The sequence below is a fragment of the Aegilops tauschii genome, chromosome 3, assembly GCF_002575655.3.
Source record: "Aegilops tauschii subsp. strangulata cultivar AL8/78 chromosome 3, Aet v6.0, whole genome shotgun sequence".
In the NCBI taxonomy this organism is placed as follows: Eukaryota; Viridiplantae; Streptophyta; class Magnoliopsida; order Poales; family Poaceae; genus Aegilops; species Aegilops tauschii.
Window position 1 is genome coordinate 575,416,624 of NC_053037.3, and position 27,018 is coordinate 575,443,641.

Genomic DNA, 27,018 nt, shown 5'->3' on the forward strand with positions numbered 1-27,018 from the left:
TCGGGCATCCCAGGATTTGTTTTTTAGGAGAAACATTTACAAAAGTTTTATGTGCTTGCAAAAATTTGTTTTTTTTTTGCCACGCCTTACAGGAATGTGATTCCATGACGAATTTTTGCAAGCACTTAGAACTTTTTTCAATGTTTCTCCCAACAAAAATTTGTTTATTTTATTTTGTTTTGATTTTACTGTTCACCGAGCTCATTTGAGCTCGGGAGCAGAAAGGCACTTTTGATGTTAAATATGCTTTGTACGATTGCGAATGCAATAACCACTGTCATTAGATATATGGCTTTTAAACATTTGATGTTCCAGCGACAAACAATTCTCCGTTACACTCCAAAGGACAATCTCCATTTTATTGGGACGGTTTGTAGCCCAAATGGTCTTTCATTGCTTCTCTCGTCATTGAAGAGTAGAGGACAAGCCATGCCCTTTTGTTACTGTTTGAAGAAAAGAAAGACTCACGCCTGGCCAAATTGTAGCCAGACTTTACTTATAAGATGTTGTTCTTGTCATGAGACCATGAGAGGAAATCCTCCCCTCCCATAATACTGGCAGGTGCCAGTAGGATCTGATTGACAATAATATCAACAAAGAAACTAATGACAACCTCTTTATTCCAAGATAACAAAGAACCATTAAGCAAGAATTGAATATTGTATTTTCTAGGTTGGGCAGCAAGGGACTAAATGTACTAGGCAAGAAGCCCTGGATCCAGTTGTCCTCTAATATTATAATCTTGGCACCATTAACAGCCCCCCTACCCCACAAGCTCCTTTCTGGATGAGTTCACAACCGAATAGCAAACTTCTCCATGTGAAAGAAGAGGATGTTTGGTTTTGTAGCATTCCAGAAACCACCATCACGGAAATACCACCCCTTGAGCACCCTCGTCCATAAGGAATCAGGTTCAGTGATGAGGCGCCAACACTGTCGTGCTAGCATAGCTTGATTGAACGGTACCATATCACGAAGCCCATCCCACCCAAGAACTTTGGCGTAGATAACCACTCCAAAGAACGCCAGTGCATTTTCTTCCAACCTTCCTCCATGCCCCCCCCCCCCAATGATTGGCGATGCTAGATTTCATTTGCTCACATGTTGAGATAGGAAGTTGGATGCAGCTCGTGAAAAAAAATATTGGGAATCGCTTGTGCCACTACCTTAAGAAACCTCTTTTCCCGCTCTGGATATGGGTCTATCACTACAATCATTAATCTTCTTTCACACATGATCTGGCTTTTCAGAGCCAAACAAGACAACTCTTGGAGATGCAGCACGGGAAATTGTCCCACCAAGCGGTTGGCTGTACGAGAAATCCTTCTTTTGTGCAAGTTGGCCATCTCCTTCAACATTCCCAAGACCGAGGTGGTTTATGTCACCTCGGAGGTAGATCGGCAGTAATTTTGTTTTTCATAAATCATGGCAAATAGAAAATCATTGCAATTTTGATAGGTGCTTGTGTTCACTTTTTTTTAACATAGACCATGAAAATTTGCAAGTTGTACTCTATCACGACATTTTTCGTTTTGTAGGTACTTTTTGTGTGGTAGTTTAACAAGTATAACATTGCAATTTTATCAGCTAATACATGACGCCCGCCTCCAGCCCAAGTTCCGCTCTGGTTTTTTCAAAAAGGTCCCCAGCCAGTTACTCCCCATTCGTTTCTCTCCTGATCTTAGTCACGTTGCAACCTACACCCATCTCATTTGCCTCCGCATCTAGCTGTCAGGAAACCCATCTCATTTGCCCTGATATGTCTGTCCAAAGCCCTATGAATACACGGTACAGAACATGAACTATGCTTCAGTACGAGACATGGAGCTTGAGGTAACACATAGAAAAGAATTGTGTGTGCTGTAGATGTATACTTGCAGTCTACAGTACATTTGGTTGACTTAGTAATGTGGATGCATGTACAGCTATGAAATTGGGCAATAGCTCACAGGTTCAATTGAGTGAAGAAAAATTTGCTACGCTGAGAATGAATGCATAACTCTATTTGCGAGTTTAACAAACTTTCCTTGGCCATGTTGATTTTCAATTTGGAGGGTTATGCATGACGAGGTTGTGTTATCTATTATTTAATTTTAGTGCAGGCACCACATGCTCTTCCCACGTGCTCTCTCTTTCTGTAAAACAAATCCAGAGAAATGACATTCACTTTCCTGAATTTTGCATTCAGCAACAACTCAAGTTCTGAAGCTCGATTGGCACATCCAAACAACATCAACTTCTACTGCAATCGGCAAGAGGAGTTTATCTAAAAAGAACCAGCTACATGGTCGTAGTACTGGTCATCTATTCAATGACCGGGGTGTGGTCGCCGTCGCCGTCGGGATGTGGCGATTGCAGACTTAGTCCTGTGTTGGTTGCCTGTTGTCTCCCATCACCGGCCTTCAACGGCGGGATGCGGCGGCTGCCTACGCGGACCTCCATCGCAGGCTGCCAATGCGACAGCCATCGACATGGATCTCCCTTCGAGGCTGCTGCCGCAGGCTGCCGATGCGACGACCATCGTCATGGATCTCCGTCCGAGCCTGCCACAGCAGGCTGCCGTTGCGACGGACGCCCACACGGCATGCTGTAGGCCTCGTCGTAGCAACTACCAGTATATATAGATACACTTTCCGTCGTGGCTGCGACTGGGATTGGAGGGACCAAGAGGTTGTGGCCGCCATGGCCGCCGGTCGGGTGTAGGTTGCAACGCGATTAGGGATTGGGAGAGAAATGATTGGGGAGTAACCGGCTGGGGACCTTTTCGAAAAAATCAGAGGGGAACTTGGGGTGGAGGCGGGCGTTATTCTGCAAAAGGAAAACACAAGATTTCGATCAAACGGCTGACAAGCAGAGGATACAGGGATTCACAAACATGAGTGGATTCACAGGATACGACGCCTATATATATATATTATGTTAGCTATTTTTATACATATGTATTTTTAGAATTTGGTGGCATTTTTATTGTTAAATATTTTTTCTTAGTTTTTAAGTAGGTTTTCTGCATTTTTCTTTCATGTTTACTACCTAGATGGCCTAGAATTGGATCCATTCCAAATAGCGAGAATTAGGATTCTTAATCACTCTCAATCTCTCTTTCAATTCGAGGATCCAGAGAGGTGTTTTCATAGTCATCTCCGAGTATTTGCCATTCCTTTGTCAGCTCGTGCTACCATTTTTTTAGGGCAGCCATTTTTTTTGGTTTTTTTTTTGAGTAAGAGCCATTGTTTTAGTTTTTTTTAGACAAAGCCATTATTTTAGTCGAGCAATGTAGTTTTGTAGGGGTCGTCAAGTGTTGCTACAAAGGCCCAACAGGAAAAGCCCACAGGTAAATCTCTGAACTTTTGTGCACTTGTAAACCTGATTAGCCGAGAGGTCGACACCGCTGCAAAGGAACCACCAGATTTTCCAAATTCGGCCCCCGAAACCCTCTCTCGCCCCCGTCCCTCTCGCCGCACGGCGCTTCCGCCGACCGCCCTCGCCGAATCCAGGTGCGCCGCCTCCCCCTCCTCCGGGAGGCCTTCCTCTCCCCGGCCGCGCGGCGCGTGGTGTCTTCCGCCGGGGTCGATTCTCCCGCGGAGTTCAGGTGCGCCGCCTCCCCTTCCCCTCCTCCGCCCCTCTCCCCCTCCTCTCCCCTGCGACCCCGCGCCGCCTCCTCTGCAAAAAAATCCCCAATGTCTTTTTGTTGACCGGCAAAAGAAATCCCCATCGACGGCGCATCGATCTAGCTTGTTCCAAAACCTAATTTGTTTCAACAGGTTCCGTGTTGAGAGTAGTTCTCGACTCAAATCGTTTTGTTTTTGTGCAGAATCTCAGGTTTTTCAAGATACGTGGGCTTGGGACGGGTCGGGAACACCAAGAAATTCGGATTCAGGTAAATCCAGCAGTCATTGCCTTGCCACACCAAAGTTTTCCTTTGGTCATTATTGGTGATATTGTTTCATGATGAGATTTATGCTCTGTTCTATGCACATTCCAGTGGTTAAGTCGAGGGCAAAGAAAAGAAACTGGATTAACCACATACATTCCTAAATGTCGACACATCTTTACTTATGCACTACTAGAACGCAAGTAGAGGAGGGTAGGGCACTTCCGGAAGTGGTGTTTCTCCCCGTGTTGCTATTGTTGCATATATCACATATCATTCAGCGTATGTGTACTTTAAGGGAAATCCTGTTAAAAGAAGTTCCAATAGATGTTCTTGTTATCGTACATAAAGGGGCGATGACAGGGAGAGGCCTGGCATCTCTTGATTATGGTGGTTTCAAAGTACATTTCACTGAAACACATCTGTTTATAGGATGGCATAAAATCGTGGTAAAGAATGACCCATACCCATTTTGTTGATTATGGTGGTTTCAAAGTACATTTCGTTGATAGCCTGTGACCCAATCCCATTTTGCAATTCCCCTATCAAAGCTCATCTTTCACTAAGTTGCCATCTCCACTAAACCCAGGCAAGCTAACAATATTTTCCAAATCAAATTCCCTAACCCCAATTTACTTTGGTCTCTCTCGCTAATTAAGCCTTAAGTGACTATTAGGCATTGTTCTAAATATCAGCCGATATTTCAGTTAATCGGCCGGTTAATTTTGAATCCACAGGTCACGGATGCGATAACCCATATCCATCGCATTAGTTGGTCTAGCTGATTAATCGTCTGTCAGGCCGATTTATCCATGTGGGCCGATTAACTGAATAGAGGGAGAGAGAAATTCGGGCTCCAAAATTTTCACCCGTTCCCTCCTTTACCCCGAAACTGGGCGTTTTAGGTCAAGCCCGTTCCCTCCCTTCTTACCCTCTCCTCCCCTAGTCATTGCAGGAGGCGAGGAGCAGCAGCCGCCGCCGTCCGCCAGAGGCGCCTCCACTCCTCCAGGATCCAGGCACCCAGCTGTTCCTCCTGCTCGTGCTCACCGCCCCATCCCTCACTCCTCTAGGATCGATCCAATCGACCAGCATAGAGCAGGGCAGATGAGCTCGCCGCCCACTCCCTGAGCTCGCATCCCTTCTTCCCGTTCCAGGTCATCGCCCTCCTCCCCAAGCAGCCACCCCCTCCCCCAACTCCTCCTGGATCCAGTCGATCCTTGGAGCTCGCCGCCCCCTCCCCGAGCACTTGACCAGTCGCTGGCGCCACCCCCGTCCCCTATTAATGGCGTGCACTAGCAGCCGCAGTTTTCCTTGTTACATTCATGTGTACAATAGCATATTTAGGCATTTAGTGCATTGCATGTTGCTATGTAGCCTAAGATATATAGATATGGCCCTAGTTAACCTACCGATAAACGTGTTCCCGACAAATTCAGTTAATAGGCCGATTCACCGATTAATCCGTACAATTATTTATTTATGTAGTTTAGTGTTGATATTAATGTATGCATTTTATTTAACTTAGTTGAGTGTGTGATTCTTAATCTTCGTAGTTAACACAACTTTTTATTGTAGTTGGGTGGCTCAGAATGGACCTAATACTTCCGTTTAAAGTTGGAGATGCCGTAGAGATAAGATCCTATAATGTAGGTTACAGGGGTGCATGGTTCCGTTGCAAGGTACAACTTGCAATTTCTTTAACCCTTGCTTGTTCATGTATGTAAATACATCTCTCTTTAGTACGTTTTGTCAAATTACTATGCATATGCATTTTCATACATGATACTTTCCTGCATATGCATTTTCATACATGATACTTTCCTAAATTATATTCCCTCTGTTCCATAATGTATTGCATACAAATTTTTGAAGATTTAAGTTTGGTAAACTTTGACAAGTTTATATATAGAGAAAAATGTCTAAATTTATGACACCAAATATATATCATCAGATACATCATGAGACCTACTTTGATATTGTATTTATTTGGTTTTAGTAATGTTAATATTTTTCTTAGTAAACCTGATCGAACTATACAAGGTTTGACTGATAAAAATAGTAAGCTATATGCTCTATACTATGGAACAGAGGAAGTATTATTTACTTTTTGTGGTCACTATGACACATTTCATAATTTAGTAACTTAATTATGTAGCTATATCTCTGTCTTTTACCTCATTGGAAAATTTCTCCCTCTGTTCGGGTTTATTAGGCCCCTTTCCAAATCTTAAATTTTGAGATTACAAGGCCCTTCATCTATTCCCCTCCTAACTGCGGTGGTATTTACTCAGTTTCCAAATCAACATTAATTCCCCTTCATTCATGCAAGCTATTTTTCCCTTGTTATGAGCGTTTTTGGCATCAAATGACACTAATTCTCTCTCTTTTTGCTTTGCCTTGGAACTAGTGTTCTTTCAAGAAGGGCCTTGTAAACTCGAATAGGAGGAGTATGATCAAGAGTATTGATTCAACTTTGACATTCTCATACTTTGCCGTGTTTGTTAATTTGCACTATATATTAAGTATTTGTTCCATGCCAAGTTCAAGTTTAAAGCTGCAACTCCAAAATCTTTTGTTTGACACCCTCCATTTGTAGAGATCTCCTGCTATGCGTGTAATATCTCAAATTTAAACGCCAATTTTGCCTTTAGCTTCTCTTAGAATGATTATTTTCTCTCTTGCTTATGTATCATAGCTCATCCAACCTGACAATGGTAGGAGTGCCAAGTAGCATACCATCATTAATAGGAATAGACAGGAGTAAATAGCATAAAACAACCACAATCAGTGTTAGGGTTCTGGAAAATCGCCACATTTTAACTTCGTTCCCAACACCATTGATATTGTGCTATTTTTTCGCAAAAAACACTGATGACACAATTGGTTAATTACCCCGTTTATGATGGGTTGGGCCCACTCGTCAGGCAGACGTTGCATGAGATAATGATTGTAGGCGATGGACGTCACATGGATGTTAGAGGCATTCTCTCAAATACTTGCATGTGTTGATGCTGCCAGCTATGGCCGTTGTGTGTGTTGGTCATGGCACACTTCCCCCATGGTGAGCTGGCGTGGAGCACCGTCCAGGAAACACTCGACATTGTCGCTGCCAGCCATGAGCGCTGCGCCTTGGCTGAACAACGAAGTCCACTTTTTCTCGTGGTCGCAACCAATGTCCACCCTGAGCCAAACCACCATGTCCATTATCTTCACCTCCCGTTGTAGAGCCTCCTTCCAAATTAATTCTGAATCGATGTAAATCGATGGCATGGTCTTCATCTTGTCCGTCACTTGGTACCTCTAGGACCTCCTTTGGCTCATCTGGGCTCTGGTTGTAATACTGGTGATCTCCTCCTGCCTGCCGCAGCCACCTTGTCACACCATCGCGCCTGGAGTTGCGTGCACACGCTTGCAGTTAGCATGCTGTCCTAGCTGCTGCGGCGACCCCGATGTTCATGAGTGTTCGTCGAGTTGTCTTACTCTAGATCGACCAGGCATCCGGTGGCTAGTAGTTTACTGCACGTGTGAAGCTACCTAGCCTGAAGGATCCATCAACGTCAACTCTACGTGCATGTGTCTTCTGGGCAGTTTGATTTGTATGCGCGTGATGCTGCGGCTCTACCCGACAAGATCGTGACGTGCGGCTGCGACACATTCCATCTTCAGAGACCGAGGCCGGTGTGCCCAGTCAGCAACACGTCGCCGTCGCTAGGGGCTTGCGAGGGGGAGGTCAAAGACCAGAGGCTGCGATAACAATTACAGGAGGAAGAGGGAGGCTTTGAGGGATGGGAGCCCCGCCTCCCCAAACGCCTCGCTGGCGAATTGCTCGACGGCGACGCCCTCAGCTTTCGTGAGCTCAGTGGGGACATTTTCGATGGCAGGACTGCGCAGGTGACAGGATGATCGGCGTGGTGTGGTCCACCTCGATGGCACATGCGACGGGGATGAGCGGCATGGCATTGCCACATTGGCGGCAGGGAGGAGCAACTTATGATCCGGTCGCAATTGCATCGACATGCATGCAAGCTGTTCGAGGAAATGTTGTAGAGAGCAAATAGTTTGAGAGAGGAGGGTTGATGCTGATGGGTGGGCCCCACACGGCCACACCCAACTTAACGGTCAATACATATGGAGTTGACATTTTGTGCCATGTCCGTGCTTACATGTGGGCCCGGCTTTTCATATGCGCAGTCAAAACTAACAAACTGCGCCATCAGTGTTTTTTATGAAAAATTAGCACACTATTGGCAGTATTGGGAACAAAGTTGAAATGTGGTGGTTTTCCAAAACCCTAACCCAAATTGTGGTGGTTTTATGCTATTTACTCGATAGATGACACGCCTAAAGGTGAGGATTCATCTTTTCATGCTATATCTTGGCCATATGTATACCAACACTTGCGACACTTGGTAGTTTTAGTGCTTGACAAAGTGTAGTCCATGGTGGCAGCCGTATCAACATCAGACTAGATCTCAATAAGTACATGTCTCATGAGTTTGGTTGGTACCTTGATGATTGACAATGGACTACCAAACAGGAGAATAACACCCTATAGAGCAGAATTTGTAAGGTGTCACTACTTTTTGTTGGCATAATGTCCACCCTAGAGGACTAAGGCACAATCCATGATGGTTTTGACGTAGACATCTAGCAGCTACGCTTAGATTTGTTATTTCATATGTCGTTGACGTGAGCCATCTCTTAGTGTTGTGGTTTAGTTGGGGTGTGTGTCTCTCTAGCCAAGAGTTAGAACCATGGTGCTCGGGGGCTACTATACAGTCTTCCTGTAAAAAAATGTAAAAAATGTGCATTTGAAAGAAATGTACCTTAACTAATAGTATGCTTATCTCATTTTGTGATAATCCATCTCGTACGTTCCACCTCGCATATTTTTACTTCTTTGTTTGGACAAAGGCCTATTTTATTTTGTATTGTGAGATTGGATGTTGCTAAATCATCTCAATTTTACTTTCAGATCACCGATATGTGTATCAGGAGCGGTCACATGGAGTGTCAGGTGGAGTATATAGACTATCCAGATGAAAGTAAGGAATTGTTTTATGCTGAGAAGTCAAGAATCCAATAATATTAGCTTCTTCTTTGAAATTTGTTAGTTTGTGCTCTAGGTCTGCCCCGAGTGCTAGCATACGATCAACATGCTTTTGATTTCTAAAATGCTGGATTGATTTCAGTGTAAACGATGAACTCTTTAGGCAGCAAATAGACTTACCAAGTTTTTAAAGCTCGGAAAACTGCATACGATTCTTGCTGACAAGTACTCCATTTCTGCCTTCAATTAACTTCACACTCCAACTCAAAATTCTTGTTTAAATAGGTAGCACCAAGACATGAGCTTGTGAGAGTTTTTGCTTGATCTCATTGAAACTAGCTTCAGCCGCATCTGTCCATTGCAAGTTTCCTTTCTTTAGATACTCAGTAATTGGTGCCATGATAGTTGTTGAAATTCTTCACAAATCGTCCATAGAAAGTTGCAATGCCATCAAAAATTCTTACCTCCGAAACGGTCTTCAGAGTTGGCCATTCTCGGATTGCTTCAACCTTAGAATCATCAACACGAATAACGTCGCATGTTATGACAGATCCTAGGAAAAAAAGTTGTGTTTGCAGGAAAACACATTTCTTCAAGTTGACGTAGAGCTCATTTTCCTTTATTACTCCTAGCACCTTTCAAATGTGATCAAAGGCTTCATTCTCGTTTGCTATAGATCAAGATGTCATCAAAATAAACCACAACAAATTGGACTAGAAGAGTCGAAGGACTTGATTCATTTGAGAGTCCAAATGGCATGACTAGTCATTCAAACAACCCTTCCTTTATCTTTACGATTGTTTTCCATTCATCCTCAGCTCTGATACGAATTTGATAATAACCACATCTTAGATCTAGCTCTGTGAACGCTCTTGCTCACTAAGCTGCTCCAACATATCATCCAAACGGGGAATAGGGAATCTTTACCTTACGGTGATTTTGTTGATGGCTCAACTGTCCACACATGCGCCAAGATCCATCTCTCTTTGGCGTGAGCAGGGCTGGTACAACACATGGCCTAATACTTCCTTGAATGTGCCCCTTCTGCAACAATTCCTCCACTTTCTCCTTCAATATATCATATGCTCTTTTGGGCTAATTCGGTAGTGTGGAAGATTAGGAAGACTTGCTCCTGGAATTAAGTCAATTCTATGTTGAATTTCTCTCATCGGTGGTAGGCCTTGTGGCAAGTATGTTATGAAATTCAACTAATAAGCTACGTACCTTTGTCAGAGATGCAATTGTCAAGTGCTCTTCTCCTTTTACAATAATTGTAGCAAACAAATTTGCCTCCTTCAAGTCTTCCATAAACTCATTAGAGGTGTGGGAGATAGTTAACATACTTCTTCCCTCCTCCTTAGAGGTATTATCATCAATCTGGTTTGGTAGAATAATGATATTTCTCTTGGTCCAAATAAAAGAATAAGAATTTTTTCTTCCCTTTATGTGTAGCATCCAGATCAAATTGCTAAGGTCTCCCAAGAAGAACATGGTTGACCTTCATATCAATCACACCACACAACACATTTAAGAGCAACTCCACTCGTTCGCCCCCCCAGCGCAGAGGCCGACGCTATTTCGGACCCTCGCCCGGTGCTTTTTAGGCCCTGGGGGCGATCTAGGTTCCAGCCACGCCCCCAGGTGCCGACCCCAAGGCGTCGTAAATTCAAAGTTGTCCATTCCCGCTACCAAAAAATGCCACAAGTCCGGCTATCAGCGCCACAAAGTCTCGGCGATCGACGATCACCTTGCTACAGTTCGGCGATCAATAAAAAGTTCGGCGTTCAAAAGAAAGGATGCGTAGGCATGCATCAAATGGCGGCGTCGGCCTCCGGCGTCGGACTGGCGGGAGTCGGTGTCCGCGGGCTGGTCGGTGTTGGCGCGACTTCTGTGCTGGGCGTCGTGGAGGCGTCGCTCGGGCTTGGCGGCGGCGTTGGGGTCGGTGTGGGAGTTGGCGCCGCCGTCAACGGCATCTGGTTCAGGATGAGGTTACGCTCCGCCAGGTACCATACCTTGACCTGCTCGTCCATCGCCGACATGTCCGCCCCCCCCCCCCTCCCCCATCAGGAAAGCCAGGTCGATGTTCCTCTTCTTCGTGGCGACGTTGGTTCGGAGCAGGTCGAGCTTGACGGCGCTGTTCGTCATGAACGCCGACCATCGCGCCTCGGTTTTCTCTTCCCTTTGGGCGGCGCGGGTCTTGGCGTCGGTGATGCAATGCTCGATGGACTCTTGCAGACGCGCGGTACCCGGCGTGGCGTCCTTAGCCGACTTGGCTCGCTTGTTGCCGTCCGGGTGCCCATCGGCCGCGCCCGGCGTCGGCGCATCCGGCTTGTACGTCTCCTTGGCCTTGCCGAGGGTGCGTCGGACTTCCGCCCACTTCTCACACTTCTCGATCTGGAAGAACACGTGGAGGTACTTGAAATCTTGGTCGGTGCCGCTGTCCTGGCGAAACATGGTGAACATCCGCACCATCTGCGTCGAGGAACAAGTGTCGGCGGCGCACAAGGCGAAAGAATGAGCGATAGGCCTGCGTCATACCTGACCCTCGATGTTGGCGCCGCTCTCCGGGCGAGCCGCGATCTCCTCGACGATCCCATGCCATTTGTTGCATGCTATTTGGATGAGCGCCCAATGATTCCCCATGGCCTTCGAGCCGCGCTGCATGTGGACGCCGGCGAAGTAGGGGTCGACCAGCTTGCGCTCATCGAACTCTGACTTGATGCACTCCCAATACGTGTCGACGTTCTGGTTCGTGCCGGTGATCGGGTCGAGGCAGACGATCTTCCACGCTTTGGCGAGGCACTCGCCTTCTTTGGACGCCCACTTGACGCGCGGTTTGCCGGTCCTGGCCACCCGCTTCTTCTTTTTCCCTTTACTCGCTGGAGCAGGCGCCAGCTCCTCCTCCTCCTCTGGCTCCTCGCCGTAGTCGAGCTCGCCGTCCATGTCGCCGTTCAGGTCCATTGTATCTTCTTGGGCAGTGATTCCGGGGGAGGCGGCAGCCGAGCCAGCCGTGATGATGTCGCCCATGTCGGCCTTCGTCGCGTCAGGGTCGCCGAGATGCGACGAGGAGTCTTGTGAGAAGAGCAGCACGCCACGGCGCAGAGCTGGCGTCGGGGAGGATGCGTAGGCCGGCGGTGAGTACGTCTACGGGGGGGTACTCGACGCCGGCGAACGCGGGTGAGGGCGTGCGCTGGGCCGGGTGGCCGTGTGGAAAGGTGATGTTGGGGTTGAACCCGCCGTGCGCGTTGCCGTCGGTGTAGCCAGGCGAGGGCATGCACCCCCATGGGTGCGTCGACGGCGAGAAGCCAACCGGTGACCCGACGCTCTACTGGCTCCATGGAGCGTACGGGCCGTGGCCGACGGGCGGATTCATCATCCCCGCGCGAGACGCCTCTGCTTGTTCCGCCGCGCGATTTGCCTGCTCCACCACGGCCGCCGCCGCCGCCAGCGTCGCCCTGTCCCGGGCCTTCTTGGCGTTGGCCCTGTTCTGTCGGTCGGCGGTGACAGCCTCCCGGCGCTGAACTTCCGCCTTCCAATCGGCGTTAGACATGCTCGGGGGCTTGGACGGCGGCGCCGTCAGCTTCCTCTACTTCGGCTGGGTGGCGTTGGCATTAGTAGCGGCGCGAGGGGCCATGTACTTCTTCGGCGGCATGGCGGCCGGATGGAGAGGGGAGATGGAGGAGAATGGCGGGAGAAAGGGGGAATGGAGGGAAACGGAGGGGGAAAAGTAGGGGGGTCGGCGAGAAAAGGGCCTTTTCTCGCCGACAGAGCGGACCCACGCGCCTTTTCGCTTCGGCCGGCGCCCTCAGGCGACCCCCCGGGGCTCGGGTGCGCCGGCTGTTTTTTTGGCCCAAACCGGTGATAAACAAGATCCTGGGGGCGTGGCTGGGCCGATTTTCGGGCGCTGGCGCTAAAAAAGTGCCTTGGAGGGGGGGGGGTGCGGCTGGAGTTGCTCTAAGTAATAATTGTTGTACAAAGAAAGTAGCAGGTGGCATTGTATGGTGATCCTCGTATTCACTCCTTTCTTGATCCACCCAATAGTGAAGGGATTTGGATGGTCATGAGTTTCAAGCTTTAAATGGTTTATCAAATTATGGGAGATAAGATTCTCGCAGCTGCAACTATCAATCGCTAATTTGCATACCTTGTCATCACCATGCATTTGCTCTCAAATATTTTCTTTCGTTGTGTGTCGTAAGGTTGTGGTGTGGAGCATAGGAGACGCTGAATCACACATACCACCTCTCCACCTTCTTGACAAACCTCTTGTCCCTCTACATCTTCATATTCGTATTCTTCCTCATCGTCTTCACCATCATGGATAGTTGTGTTAACAAATTTTCTCAGTGGGCAACCGCTGGATACGTGTTCACCACATTCATAGCATTTTGGGCCTTTAAGTGCCCTCTAGTTTGCTTCGGGATGCGTCGATCGTTTTGCCTTTGGCGAAGCGGTCTTTTCTTCCAGTCTATTAGTGTAACTCTTCGGTGAGCCTTCGGTATGAGGATATGGGGTCTTAGTTGTCTTTTTTGTCCTCACAAACCTCTCGGCCTTTATGGCTATAGCTTGTGCTTGATCAACGGACCAGATTTGCTGCATTATCGATCGATCTTGAATAGCATCGTTGAGATCATTGATGTACCTTGCGACTTGTTGATCTTGAGTCTCGACAAGGTTGCACCCTACTTGTAGCATTGGAAACTCCTCCGTGTAATATGAAACAATCTTATTTCCTTGAGCATAGTTCTGAAATTGGATAAATAGGATCTTAACATATCAGCAGGCAAAAATCCCCCTTTGAAAAGACTCTTCATTTGCCAAGTTCTCCTATAAGCCTGCATTCTTCTTGAAGGCGATGCCACCATGCATCGGCTCCTCCTTTCAGCTTGTACGCGACCAAAGGAACTCTGATCTTTCAGAATTTTCATGACCTCAAAGAAAGTCTCCATTTCATCATATAACCAATCAAGGCACCCTTCAATATCAACCTTCCATTAAAAGTTGGGATCTCAACGTTCATCTTATATGTATACCTGGAAATTGGGTACTCTTCGATATGCACAGAGATCAGATTCTTCAAGGACATCATCATATTCTTCACCTTCAAAAGCTTCAACATAAGTTGGCCTTCTTGAAGTATGCTGAACTGTACGTTCTTGTGGTAGTGTTGCACCAAGATTACATCCCTTTCTTCGTCGTGTTCTTCCTCTTTTGATAAATCTTTTTCATTGGTAGCAGGGGAACACATTTTCTTATCATCTCAATCAGCTGATCGAATCTTTGGTTAAGATCTTCACGCGATGCTTTTTGTTGTTCTGCAACATCTATTCTCTTCTTCAATTGCTTCATTGCTTGCTGTAATTCACTCTCAAAGAGAAAACCACGAACTATTATGGATCAACAAGGCTCTAGTACCACCTGAAGCAGCACAAGGTTGTGGAGGAGCAACTCCACCTCGTTGCTACAAAGAGTGCAGCACAAGTGCCGAACTAGATACCGCTCTAGAGGTGGAAATAGGCGAATCTGCCCTCCATTGACCAAGTCAACTTAGCAAGATTTTTTGCCGTGTTTTAATTCTGATAAATGTTGTACACTGCTAGTGTGAAGTTGAGTTGAAAATGTATAAGATTTTTTTTTTTGATTTTGAGTGTTGGACTTTCGGTTAGAAGAGTAAAGTACTGTACAATTGTGCTAACAGACCTGGAATAGCACATAATTTTTGTGAGACTGTCAACTCTAGTTTTCTAAATTATTTCTTTTATGTATTGACAGGAAGGAAATGGAATAGACTCTACAAAATTCCCCCAAAATGCCGTAATCAGAAAGCAACTCAGAATAGGGAGATCATGCTACGACCTCCTTTTCCTCAGTGGTGTTGGGAGAATGATATTCGTGAGCATGGGCCGCAAATGGATGTTGTAGCAGTTGTAAGCAGTCCTTGGAAAGTAGGTGACTTGATTGATTGGTGGTACACTGATTGTTTCTGGACTGGGAAAATTATCGAGTTGCTGGGTGATGACAAAGTTAAGGTAATAATTTATTATGGTGAACACAAATGACACTTGCTTGGCCCTTCCCTGAAATCAAATAGCTATCCACTTTTATTTGAACTCATTAATTGCTTTGTTCAAAAAGTTATCAAAATTTTCATGTTGAGAAGATCACATGAGGGTAGGAGTATGAATGAGTATTCTTGTTTATTTGCATACAATGATTTCTCAATTTATTATGCTTTTTGACCGGACGCAACTTATTATCCTTTTTTGATTAGACACAAGTTATTTTGCTTTTTTGACTCAAGTTTTTATGCTTTCCATATTTGCACATAATTATTTATTGAACATGTTGCATGCATGCTGATTTCATGTTGTGCTTGCTATATTTGCAAATTATACTAAATATTAATGTGTGTACTTGTGATGACGATAATGTGAAACGGAGAAGGGACTACAATACAAGTTTTAACTTATCAAACATGTAATGATCCTTAATGCTAAGACACAGACATTTCTTTATAAGAAATCACATTCATAACACTAGGAGAAGAACCATAACTGTAAATATATCTACCACTGGTGTTGTTGGTACCAAATTTTGCGGGTGCTATAGATGAAAAATTTAGACTGGTCTCAGCCAAAGTATGAGTGGTATGGCATCCGAGAGAAGGCAATGCTTTCTATTCTAGCAAAAGGATTTGAACATCTCTCTGCGCACATAGTTTTGTTGTTGTGTGTGTAATGTAATGTTTTCTCTTTGGCTTTTATTTGTAAGGATAACAAACTTATTTTGTTTTTTGTTGCACTAGTGTATATTTTACAAGACCTGCATTTATTGCTACATTTGGTGGTTACATTTAATATGAGTTGTATTGTACTTTTTCTACTTGGTCTACAGATAATTTGTCCTGAAATACCATTAGGTGAAGGTGGATGTTGGGTTGCCCATCCTAAGGACCTGAGGCCAGCGCTTGATTGGTCCCTTGAAAAAGGTTGGAGCGCCCCTCTTTCACAGGTAATTGAACCGTCAATTCACTGCTTGATGAAAAATTCCTATTTGATCTCATCCTTCTCAATAGTGCTATAAACCGTTTTCGAATGCCAACAAACACATTTTTCAAGGGTGGTCAAGATCATGTGCAATCAACAAGGTTCTACATCATATGTTAAAGTTCATATGCAACTAACATAAATCTACATCATAGTTTCAAATACCATAGTGAGCTGAATGAGCCGTTGATTGATAATTAGTTAACATACCCATTTTGTTTCCCTAACGAAGAGTGATACCATTTTCCCTGGTGGGACTATTTTTATGTTTAAACATGTTGTTTTCTCAGTCTTCTATTTTGTCAAGGATGATTTAATTCCTTCTTGTTTATTATTTAGTAGAAATTTACATTTAGTAACTATAATTGGTTGTCAGGCTTCCAAACCAGGAATTCCTAACAGGTATTCTTGTTTATTGAAGTTGAATGTGTGGGATACTTGGTGTTTGGGGTATTTATTTCAATTTACGCAAGTCAAAAAACGCAAAAGTACGGTGGTTTGGATATTGCTGTTTGGTTAATGATAATGGATTCCAGTGTGACCCTGCTTTGGGAAAAGAGTGATCAGGCTTTCAATCCCTTCTCATGGATGTCTCTTAACATTCCATTGACATGCTTGATCATTTTGATCCTAATAGCTAGGATCTCCAAATCCATGTTGTGAGCACTGCTAGAATTTTTTATTAGCAAGAGTAAAATTAACCTTTTACTCTACAGTTGGTGGCTCTTTCTGAGTGTCTACTTGATTATTGTTTTTCCTTTTTTTACCACGCCCTTATTCCATAGTTTACCGCATCCAACAAATTTAATCTTTTAAGTGGGCTAGTGCCATGTGGACTAAAGGCTTTGTTGTTATTGTTGTAAGTGGGTTAGTGTCATGTGGCATACGACATGATATGGAATAAAACACAAATGTGGGGAAAAGACAGAAAAATAGATAAATCAGGTCATTGTTGATACTCTAAAGACTAGGGGGTAAAACGTTAAAAATTACTCTAATATAAAAATTCTACTTGGTCCGGGTATCATTGAAGTAAAAATGTTCACTACTCTTTGCCCCTAACGCCCAAAGGAAGGAAGAAAGCGTCGCATCCTTGGTGGCATATCCCTCCACGGTTGCAAAATAACCCACAAACATCCGATGGGGTTATTTGATGGTGATATGCAATAGTGCAATGCATGTTAGACATATGAGGGGGAGACGATCATACAAGGACAACAATCACAACAATATGTCACAAAGGTACGACGTTTGATGACGGAGTTTGAACATGAGGCCTACATCTTCAGGACTACGAGTGCTCCTCTCATTCATATTGCTACAATACTGCACACTGGTCGACCGGGCGCCGACACATGCCACCCACTCCCTCGGCGTGCCTGTGCTATTATGTTTGGCATTGGTTACATTCCCCACAATATATGAGGTTGTCGGGGAGTAGTGTTGAACTATCGAAGGTACATACCCTATGGGCGTGGATAGGCCAAGTCTACCAAAGAGTGCCTAGGGTCCTCGAGGCCTAGAGACAGTCGTACAAAGGTAGGTACCGGGAGGAATAGGGATGGACACGCAAACTCTAGGATTCTATTGTAACTAGAAGATATGTTCCTAATTTTGTAGAGGATTAGATTGTTAAGCTTCATGCACTTGCCAATGCAACCGAAAGTCCGAATTGATGGAAAGGGCTAAACAATCCACATATACAATTCAACACCCCTCTCACATGTGCGGCGGGAAGTCAACACATACATAGACCCAGAGGTATGGCTCAAGAGGCGTATACGTGGACACAGAGGGGTAGGTCTGGAAATCGAGCCGAGTTGAGCCAGCTCGGCTCGGCTCGCTAAAGGTCGTTTCGTTAACGAGCTAGCTCGACTCGACTCGTTAACAAGCCGAAATCCAAGATTGGCTCGACTCGTATAACTCGAGAGCTGGCTCGTTTAGCTTGTTAAGTTCGTTAAGGATATGGACATAAAACCTTACGAATATGATAAATATGATTACTTGGGAATGTAAAATGTACATATTAAACATGCACAATCTTCACAAATAATTGTAAGCATGTCGGCTTAACTTACAATTGTCGGTACCATCAATGGCGCTGACGTGGCGCTGCCTCCGTCACGATTCACATGAGAAAGAAACAGGAAAGACAGGAGGGGAATCGGCCGTCTATAACTTTGCTAGGAATTGGAATGGAAGGAGAGAAATCGCCGCGTGCGACGTGTGAGTCTCCTGAGCGGCTGGGCCTTGTGTTGTGTGCCAGGGACGGATGGTGTGCTTGGTTGATCTTTTGTACGGAGCCTAACGAGCTACACGAGTACTTGTGAGATCGGCTCGTTTAACTCAATCTATAAACGATCTTAAACTAAAGCTCGGCTCAACTCGTTATTCATCGAGTTCGAGTCGATTCGAGCCGAGTCACGAGCTACTCGTTTAGCTCGTGAGCTTCGAGCGTTTTTTCCAGCCCTACAGAGGGGGCATCAACAATTTTTAGGTAAATTGCGAATGCCAGGACTTGAACTTGAGACCTTGGGCTCTGATACCATGTTAAGCTTAATGCACTAGCCAACGCAACCAAAAGTCTGAACTAAACCTGGGCATTTCTTTGGTTGGGTCGGGTTTTGGGCTGGGCTTTAAAAAGCTCGACATTCAATAGTCATGCCTGAGGTCGGCCCGATCAAACAATTTTTTGTGTTTTGCAAGCCTGAGCCCAGCCGGACGCATAAGCTCGGAGTCCGGCCCGGAAGCCTTACAGTGACAGTTATCAAACAATTTGCAGAACGAGATACGTGTAGATTTTAGCGCATTCACTGGACAAGCTATAAAAAAATCTGGACGAGCACATATATACATCAGAGACGAGATCTAATGAATTGGATATAGCATCAACAGTAGCATTTTGTCAGAAAAAATACACAACAGTAGCAGTATGGAGGACAAATATTCAGATCCATACATACACACGAACTACACAAAATACTCCCTCCGTCCAAAAATACTTGTCGGAGAATAGTACATGATACATGCTCATGGCTTGACAAGCCTACAAATCCATTGGATGGTTTAGAAAGAAGAGAGAAATGAAAGAAGCCAAAAGAATCACTCATTCGTGGGTGCATCACCACATGAGACAAAAATACTATTTCGTATTGATTTCTCCTCCACGTATGTTTTGACTCCAGAATAGAATCCATGGCTAGATCCATGCAGCAGCAGCAAATCAAGCATAGGCCAGAGGGAAGGAACACGGTGAAGACTTGCAGGTGTCAAATAAACAAAGATAGTAGTATCAGATCTATTTTGTGTGATTTAATCTGTGTGGTGGTAGGATGGAGAAGAAGGCCAGGGAAGAGTTATGCGCATACTGAGCGGCGCCGCCATCACGCGTACCAAGCCCTCGATGGGTGCCGGCAGCGCGCGTGCTCGAATGGCAGGGCAGCCTCCGCAGAGAAAAGGGAGCAACTCTGGATGTGTGAAGGGGCAATCTAGGGTAAGGAGGAAGGCGATAAGGTGGTTCGTTGGGGAACGAAACGATAAGGCATGGGAAACAAACGTTTTATAGGGCGGCGGGTATTTGCCAGGTCTCCAGATCTGTGCAGGTCGGGTTTGCCCATGCTAATTTTGGGCCTAAATTAAAAGCCCGAGCCCGGCCCAGCCGAACCTGTTATTTTTGTGCCAGGCTTGGGCCGGGTTGCACATGCCTAGGTTTAGTCTCAACTGATGGAAAGGGCTAGACAATCTACATATGCACTACAACACCCCCTCTCACGTGTGACGCGGAAAGTCAACACGTGAATAGACTCAGATGCATGACCCAAGAGGCCTATATGTGGACACAGAGGGGGTCAGCAACCAATTTTAGATAGATTGAGAAAGCCAACACTTGAACTCAAGACCTTGGTCTCTGATACCATGTTAGGCTTTATGCACTAGCCAACGCAACCAAAATTCTATCTAAGTTAATGAAAAAGGCTAGGCAATCCACATACAGTTCAACACCCCCTCTCACGTGTGACATGGGAAGTCAACATGTGAATAAACTCGGAGGTGTGGCTCAAGTGGCCTATAAGTGGACACAGATGGGGCAGCAACAATTTTAGATAAGCGAAAGCTAGGACTTGAACTCAAGACTTTGGGCACTGATACCATGTTAAGCTTCATGCACTAGCCAACACAACCAAAAGTCTGAACTAATATGTTAAGCTTCATGCATTGGCCTACGCAACCAAAAGTCTGAACTTATGAAAAGGGCTAGGCAATCCACGTATACACTTCAACATAGATAAGCGAAGAATCAAGACATCATGCCGAAGAAAAGGTGCCTATAAAAAGACTCGAAGACCTCTGCCAAAGACATTCAGATCACCATTCAAGTCATTCAGATCACCATTCTCACAAAACGCATAGCAGGACGTAGGGCTATTATACATCTCAGGGGCATGCACTTGAGTAACCATGTCTTTGTTGTCTTCGACGAGATTCCTAGGGCTCCTACCCACTATACTATACTCCATGACTCTGACTCAGTCCTAAGACTGACAGTGGATTAATCTTTGTTATGGACTTCAACGTGGCTCTGCACCCTATGCACAAGAGTGTATGACTCCAAGCAATACAACTCGTATAAAATACGTGACACACATCCAACAAACTCCACCTTGGCGAACATATTTTTTAGAAAAACAAGGAGGCTCTCGCTGGCTCCATATAAATGAAACCACACAAACGAGATCCGGGCTACAACCAAAGTATTCCAACAACTCAAAAACTACATCTAAAAGGAAGAACAAGTCTAAAGAGGGAGCTTCACAAATGCCGGACATCTTGTGATGTTTCGTTGAAGCCGTCGGTGACCAGGTGATCTCCAGAGGTGATGTAGGGCTTGCTGCATCATTCTTTAGCAGAGGCCATTCTTCACGTGTGGGAGAGCCAAAGACAGGTTGCTTGAGGCCTGTTATCTTCAACTTGTTCATAGGATCTGGCAGCACCTGAGGAGGTTCTACCAGCCTAGGCACAAAAAGTCGCTCAGAATCAACTGAGGTTTCCTTAAGTTGGTTGAAAGGGAGTTGCATAAGGCCTCCAAACTTACCTTTGTTTGATCCTTTGCCAGGATGAACATCCAAAGCCTGACAGTTTTTAAGAAATTCCACCCAACCTGCTTGATAGAAGACCACATGGTGTTACTGAAAATCTCCTAAACTTCTAAATACACCACATGGTAGCGGCACAAACAATATTAAGATCAGAATTATTATTAGAAATCCAAAACCTAGCAACAGATTCATAGTCTCTCTCTCAAGGAACCCCAAGTGTTCACTAATTGCTGGCCATATAGCTTTGGCCACTGTGCAGTCAAAGAAGAGATGGTGAATATTTTCATCTTCTACACAGAAAAGACGGTCTAGGGGTTTAATTATGTGTCTCTTTCTAAGATTGTCTCTAGTCATAAGTTTATTATGAGAGAGCAACCAAAGGAGGATGTGGATTTTTTGGGGCACTACCAGTTTCCAAATAGCAAGGAGATACACACGCTGCACTCTGCTAAAATTGATAGCATGGTATAGAGAACTAGTATTGTAATGACCTTTGTTCTCCAGTCACTAGATGGGATTTCTGGGAAGGCTTGGAGGACATAGTTATATTGGCGAGAAGCTCTTCATAGGAGAAGATCTCAATAGCCACACGGGTACATCTAACACATGTTTTGAAGGGGTGAGTGAGGGCTTTGGCTATGGCAGTAAGAATCACTGAGAGGATGTCTTAAGCTTCGCTTTAGCCTACGATATGATTGTAGCTAACACCCTCTTTAAAAAGAGAGAATCCCATCTAGTGACTTTTAGTGGCGGTCAACACTAACTAGATTGATTTCGTCCTCTTGAAAAGAGAAGAAAGTCATGCTTTGCCTAGATTGTATAAGGTGATACCTAGAGAGAGTGTTGTCCCTCAACATAAGCTTGTAGTGGCCGACTTCAGTTTTTGGATTTGTGTCTAAGCGGCATAAGTGCACCAAAGTTGCTAGAACAAAGTGGTAGAAGCTTAGGGGGGAGGCAACTCAAGCTTTCAAGGGGACGGTTATTAAGGAGGGCCCTTGGGAGGAAGGAGGTGATGCAAACAGTATGTGGATGAAGATGGCAACTAGCGTTCGGATGGTGGCTTCAGAGGAGTTTGGGGGTGACTAGGGGAAGTAGAAGCGAAGCTAAAGATACCTGGTGGTGGAACGATAATGTCCAGAAGGCTATTAAGGAAAAGATCGTTTCAGACGCCTACACGTGGATAGGAGTGCAGATAACAAAGAGAAGTACAAGGTGGCAAAGAAGGCTGCAAAGCGAGCTGTGAGTGACGCAAGGGGTCGGCCGTATGATGACCTCTACCAGCGTTTAAACACGAAGGAAGGCGAAAGGGACATTTGTAAGATGGCCAAGATCCGAGAGAGGAAGGCGAGGGATGTCAACCAAGTCAAATGCATGACAGAGAAGATCAACTTCTGGTGAAGGTGGTGATCAAGCACAAATGGCGAGAGTACTTTGACAAGCTGGTTGATGAAGAGAATGATAGCTCTACCATTTAGCTAGACGACTCCTTTGATAATACCAACATGAGTTTTGTGTGACAAATCCAGGAGTCTGAGGTCAGAAAGGCTTTTTAAAGGATGAAAGGAGGCAAGGCAATGGCCCCTGATTGTATCCCCATTGAGATGTGGAGAGGCCTTGGAGACATAGCGATAGTATGGCTAACGAAGGTTTTAGACCTCATTTTTGGGCAAACAGGATGCCAGAAGAATGGAGGTAGAGTATATTAGTATCAATCTTCAAGAACAAGGGGAGTGTTCAAAGTTGTACTAATTACTGTGGAATTAAGCTGATGAACCGTACAATGAATCTATGCGAGAGTCTCATTGAGCGACCATGGCAGCCATTTTCCTGGTATGACAACTTATGGAGAGATATAGGGAGCAAAAGGACCTGCATATGGTGTTCATTGACTTGGAGAAAGCATGCGATAAGATACTGCGGAGTGTCATTTGGTGGGTCTTGGAGAAACAAAAAGTCCCAAAAAAGTACATTACCCTCATCAAGGACATGTACGATAATGTTGTGACAAGTGTTCGAGCAGGTGATGGCGACACTGATACTTTACAATTAAAATAGAACTGCACCAAGGTGCCTTTGAGCCCTTTTTGCTTTGGTGATTGATGAGGTCACAGGGGATATCCCATGGTGTATGCTATTTGCGGATGATGTGGTGCTAGTCGACGATAGTGGGGCAGGGGTTAATAGAAAGTTAGAGCCTTGGGAGACAAACTTGGAATCAAAAGGTTTTAGGCGTAATATAGAACTAAAACTGAGTACATGAGGTGCAATTTTAGTACTACTAGGTGTTGAAGTGTAATGTGGATTGCCTAGCCCATTCCATCAGTTTAGACTTTTGGTTGCGTTGGCTAGTGCATGAAGCTACCATGTGTACCGTGGAAAGTCAACACGTGGATAGACTCAGAGGTATGGCTCAAGTGGCCTATACGTGGACACAAAGGGGGAACAACAATTTTTGGATAAATTGCGAAAGTCAGGAGACCTTGGACCTTGATACCATATTAAGCTTCATGCACTAGCCAACGCAACCAAAATTATGAACTAAACCTGGACCTTTGTTGGGCCGGGCCGGTTTTTGGGCTGGACTTTTAAAAGCCCGACACTCAATAGTCAAGCCTGAGCCCGGCCCGATCAAAGAACTAGCCATGGACATGGGTGCGTGGAAGTTAGCAATTTACGTGCCAAAACCATGACTTGATTTCGAGATCTTGTGGGTTTCAACTCTAACCTACCCCAACTTGTTTGGGACTGAAAGGGTTTGGTGTTGTTGTTGTTGTTGTTGTTACTTTTCTATCTATCCACACTTTACAATCTGATTGTCAGTCCTGATACGGCTTACCAGTTAGATTATTTGTCTTTATATATGGCTTACCAGTTAGTAAATTCTCTAAGATGGAAATAATATAAACAAAGAAATATGCTTTTCATTTTAGCAAAATTTAGTATCAATTAATTATGTAACTAATATGTACTTATTTATTCAATTAGTTAGATATTCATTCCCATATAGTGGAATTAACAATTCATTTTATTGTACCAGGAAAACGGCAAATGCTGGCATACTGCTCGTTTGATTGCAGGGAACCAAGGTATTACTATTCACTCATTTCCTGTAAATTAAATGGTTTTGATATAGCTCTTCTTCAGTTGTAATGGCGTGTTTACCTTTAAGGAGCTATTAGTCTATCACATTTTAACCAGGGGCAGAGCTTAGCTGTCTCTTGTCCTTGTGAATAGGATCTTCCTGAACGAAGCATTATCTACATATCCTCCGGAGTTGATAACTCTGGCTTCCTTGTCTCCATCAACAGGAGTCAGGAAATGTGAGCTGAGTATTACCTCCTTGCTTCCAGTGACTACCAATACGTCCTCGTCTCCTAAACTCAGTGCTTCCATCTCTTAAAACGATGAGTGTCTTCCTCCTTGTCAGTGTCATCATCAGAGTTCTTATCTGCAGCAGCTCCTCAGTCTGTCATATCTATCGGCGACCCCTCCATGAGCAATGCAATCTGACGTATACTGAAGCCTTATCCTATAGCTTGATCCACTAGCATCCGTCTGATATATGCATGAGAATCCTCTGCCATGCAACATGCATTAGTGCATTCAAGTGGGTTTTAAATCATATTACATTTAATTGTGACATGCACAATTTTCATATTAAGATTATTTTCTGCTTATGCAGAAGTTTTTCACATAGTTAAAATTGTAATGATTTAATTAGCGGAAATTACTTTTGGAGCTCGGCCTCCATGGAGGCCTCCAAATTCAGAATTCAAATTTAATCAAAATTCATATTTTTACGTTTAAAAAAATTCTTAAAAAAATACAGATATGCAAGAAGGCATAACACACATGTGTGTAAATTTTCAGGGCAAAATACGTTAAAATGAGGGCTGTGCAAAAAAAAAAACTGGAGCTTTTTAATTCATCCTCCCAGGCCATGAATTTGTCTTTTTTGTACAGATCGCATTTCAAGGTATTTCATTCTAAAAATTTATACACATACACATAACATCCTTGTTTTACTTGCACAATTTTTTTCAGATTTTTTTTGAAACCGGAAAGTTTGAAATTTGAAATTTTCAAAATTTTCGAGCTCCAGTGAGCTCAGTCACCAAAACGACGTTCTCCTTAATTAGTATTCTACACAATTTTTAGAAACTATATATCCAATTCTGCGGCAATTCGCGGGGTATCATCTAGTTAATAAAAACCCTTAACTCATTGAGGCATCGAGTAATCCTTTTCCAGGAAATAACCAATGCAGTACATGCCTTAAAAAACATCACAATGATCACACAAGCTTCCTATAATCTTAAGCAAAAATACCTCAGAACCACCACTGTAATGCACCCTTTTGCCACTTGCCAGTGCTACAAATCCCCTGTCCAAAGTGAAATCTTGATTACATTATCCAAAACCTTCATCAGTTACCTTGTACTGGAGCAATTACCTTTCTTGCACTGTAATATTTGTTTGCTATTGGTATACAGATACATTAAGTAGCAGCTCTGATGAGGAGGACATTGAGCAATCTTGTGATGGTAACAAGGTACTACAAAAATGCTTGAATGGATCATTTGATTCATCGGAGCAAGAAATAGGAAAATGCCTGAATGGAGCATCTGATACACCAAAGGAGTTGGTGGATTCAGATGTAAAACATCCAGCCAATACAAATGGCAGGTACTGCATGGAAAGTCAAACAGACAGTGAAGGGGAACCACGAAAATGCATGAATGAAGAGCCTGGCGTGTCTCTGGAGGCCATCTGTTCAAAAGTGCAACTCGCACCCAATGAAACTGGTGAGTGTTGCATGAACAGCCAAGCAGACAGTCCGACGTCTCCTGTGGCCAATTCAGGTCAGTCTCCTCAGTTCATTACCAATGAGCAATCAAGTCCCCCCAGTTTTAAGAAACTCAAGACCTCAAGTGTGCATGCATCAGTTAAGCCTACTGGCACCATGAGCGAGGCCACGATGAAACTGCAGGAACTAGTAAACAAAATCAACACCTCAAGTGAGCATGTATCAGTTAGGCCTACTGGCACCGTTAGCGAGGCCACGATGAAACTGCAGGAACTAGTAAACAAAATCAGACGGGCCCAAGATCTCCTGCAGTCTGTTGACTATGCTCCATCAAGCATAAAGCTGGCACATTGGAAATTTCAGGAAAATAACCCATGGCCGAAGCGTAACTGAAGTTACGTTTATTCTGGTAATTAATCGTCTTGCTCAGGATTTCCCGTTGCTAGAAGTTAGCTTCTCTATACCATCTGATGTCGCTAATCTCAAATGAATCTTTTTTTTAATTATTGCACCAAATTTCTTTTGTCGTGCAGTGCCTTTGAAGATATATAGCGGTAGCGCAGACGGACTGATCCTGACTCGGTTGTCCTGTTCAAGACAGGGAGTGATACCTGACCATCTGTAGATAGTGATTCAAAAAAGCAACTGGTCATGACCAGTATTGTAGCCAGCAGCTGTTGCATCATTTCATCGTACTTAGCTCGGTGGTGTCGTTTGGTCAGTGTCTGTATGCTCGTGCGCCTATGATTGTAATCTGATGTGCGCAGGGCCGTGTCATGTCCAAGAAAGACCATCTTTCTCTGCATGATCAGGTTAAGACACTAGGAACAGTCTAGTTTCTGTTACTGCTATCTGCAATTAAATTTACTGTCAATAGTCAAGAGTTCTGTTATTGGCGATCGGTTTGAGAATGGACGTACTCTAACCTTACATCATCATCGATGAACGTGTTTTTTTTAACTTTTGTTGAACTTATCTTGACGATCGCGGGGTGTGTGTGTGTGCGTGTGTGTGTGTGTGTGTGTGTGGGGGGGGGGGGGGGGGGGGGGGTGTTGAAACCGGTTAGGGGCCAGAGACTAGGGCGGAGAAATTTTGTTTTGTTGATGAAACTCTGCCAACTAAGACAGATTTCAGTGTATTCTTTCGAG

At 44.5% G+C, this 27,018-nt stretch overlaps 1 protein-coding gene across 3 annotated transcripts; it reads left to right on the forward strand.

Annotated features, from left to right (window-relative positions):
- Positions 1-3,355: 3,355 nt before the first annotated feature.
- LOC109770651 (uncharacterized) lies at positions 3,356-26,762 on the forward strand. Of its 3 annotated transcripts, none has more exons than XM_040404746.3 (10): positions 3,356-3,589; positions 3,812-3,877; positions 5,447-5,550; positions 8,847-8,916; positions 14,694-14,950; positions 15,816-15,932; positions 24,101-24,149; positions 25,557-25,925; positions 26,010-26,279; positions 26,404-26,762. In XM_040404746.3, the coding sequence occupies exons 3-9, from the start codon at positions 5,461-5,463 to the stop codon at positions 26,261-26,263; spliced, it is 1,206 nt and encodes a 401-aa protein (XP_040260680.1). In that variant the 5' UTR covers positions 3,356-3,589; positions 3,812-3,877; positions 5,447-5,460; the 3' UTR covers positions 26,264-26,279; positions 26,404-26,762. The 3 variants fall into 3 exon arrangements, with proteins under 3 accessions (XP_040260680.1, XP_020184963.1, XP_020184964.1); XM_020329375.4 differs by adding an exon at positions 6,279-6,330 and having other exon boundaries at positions 3,382-3,589; positions 25,557-26,279; XM_020329374.4 differs by having other exon boundaries at positions 25,557-26,279.
- Positions 26,763-27,018: the final 256 nt, after the last annotated feature.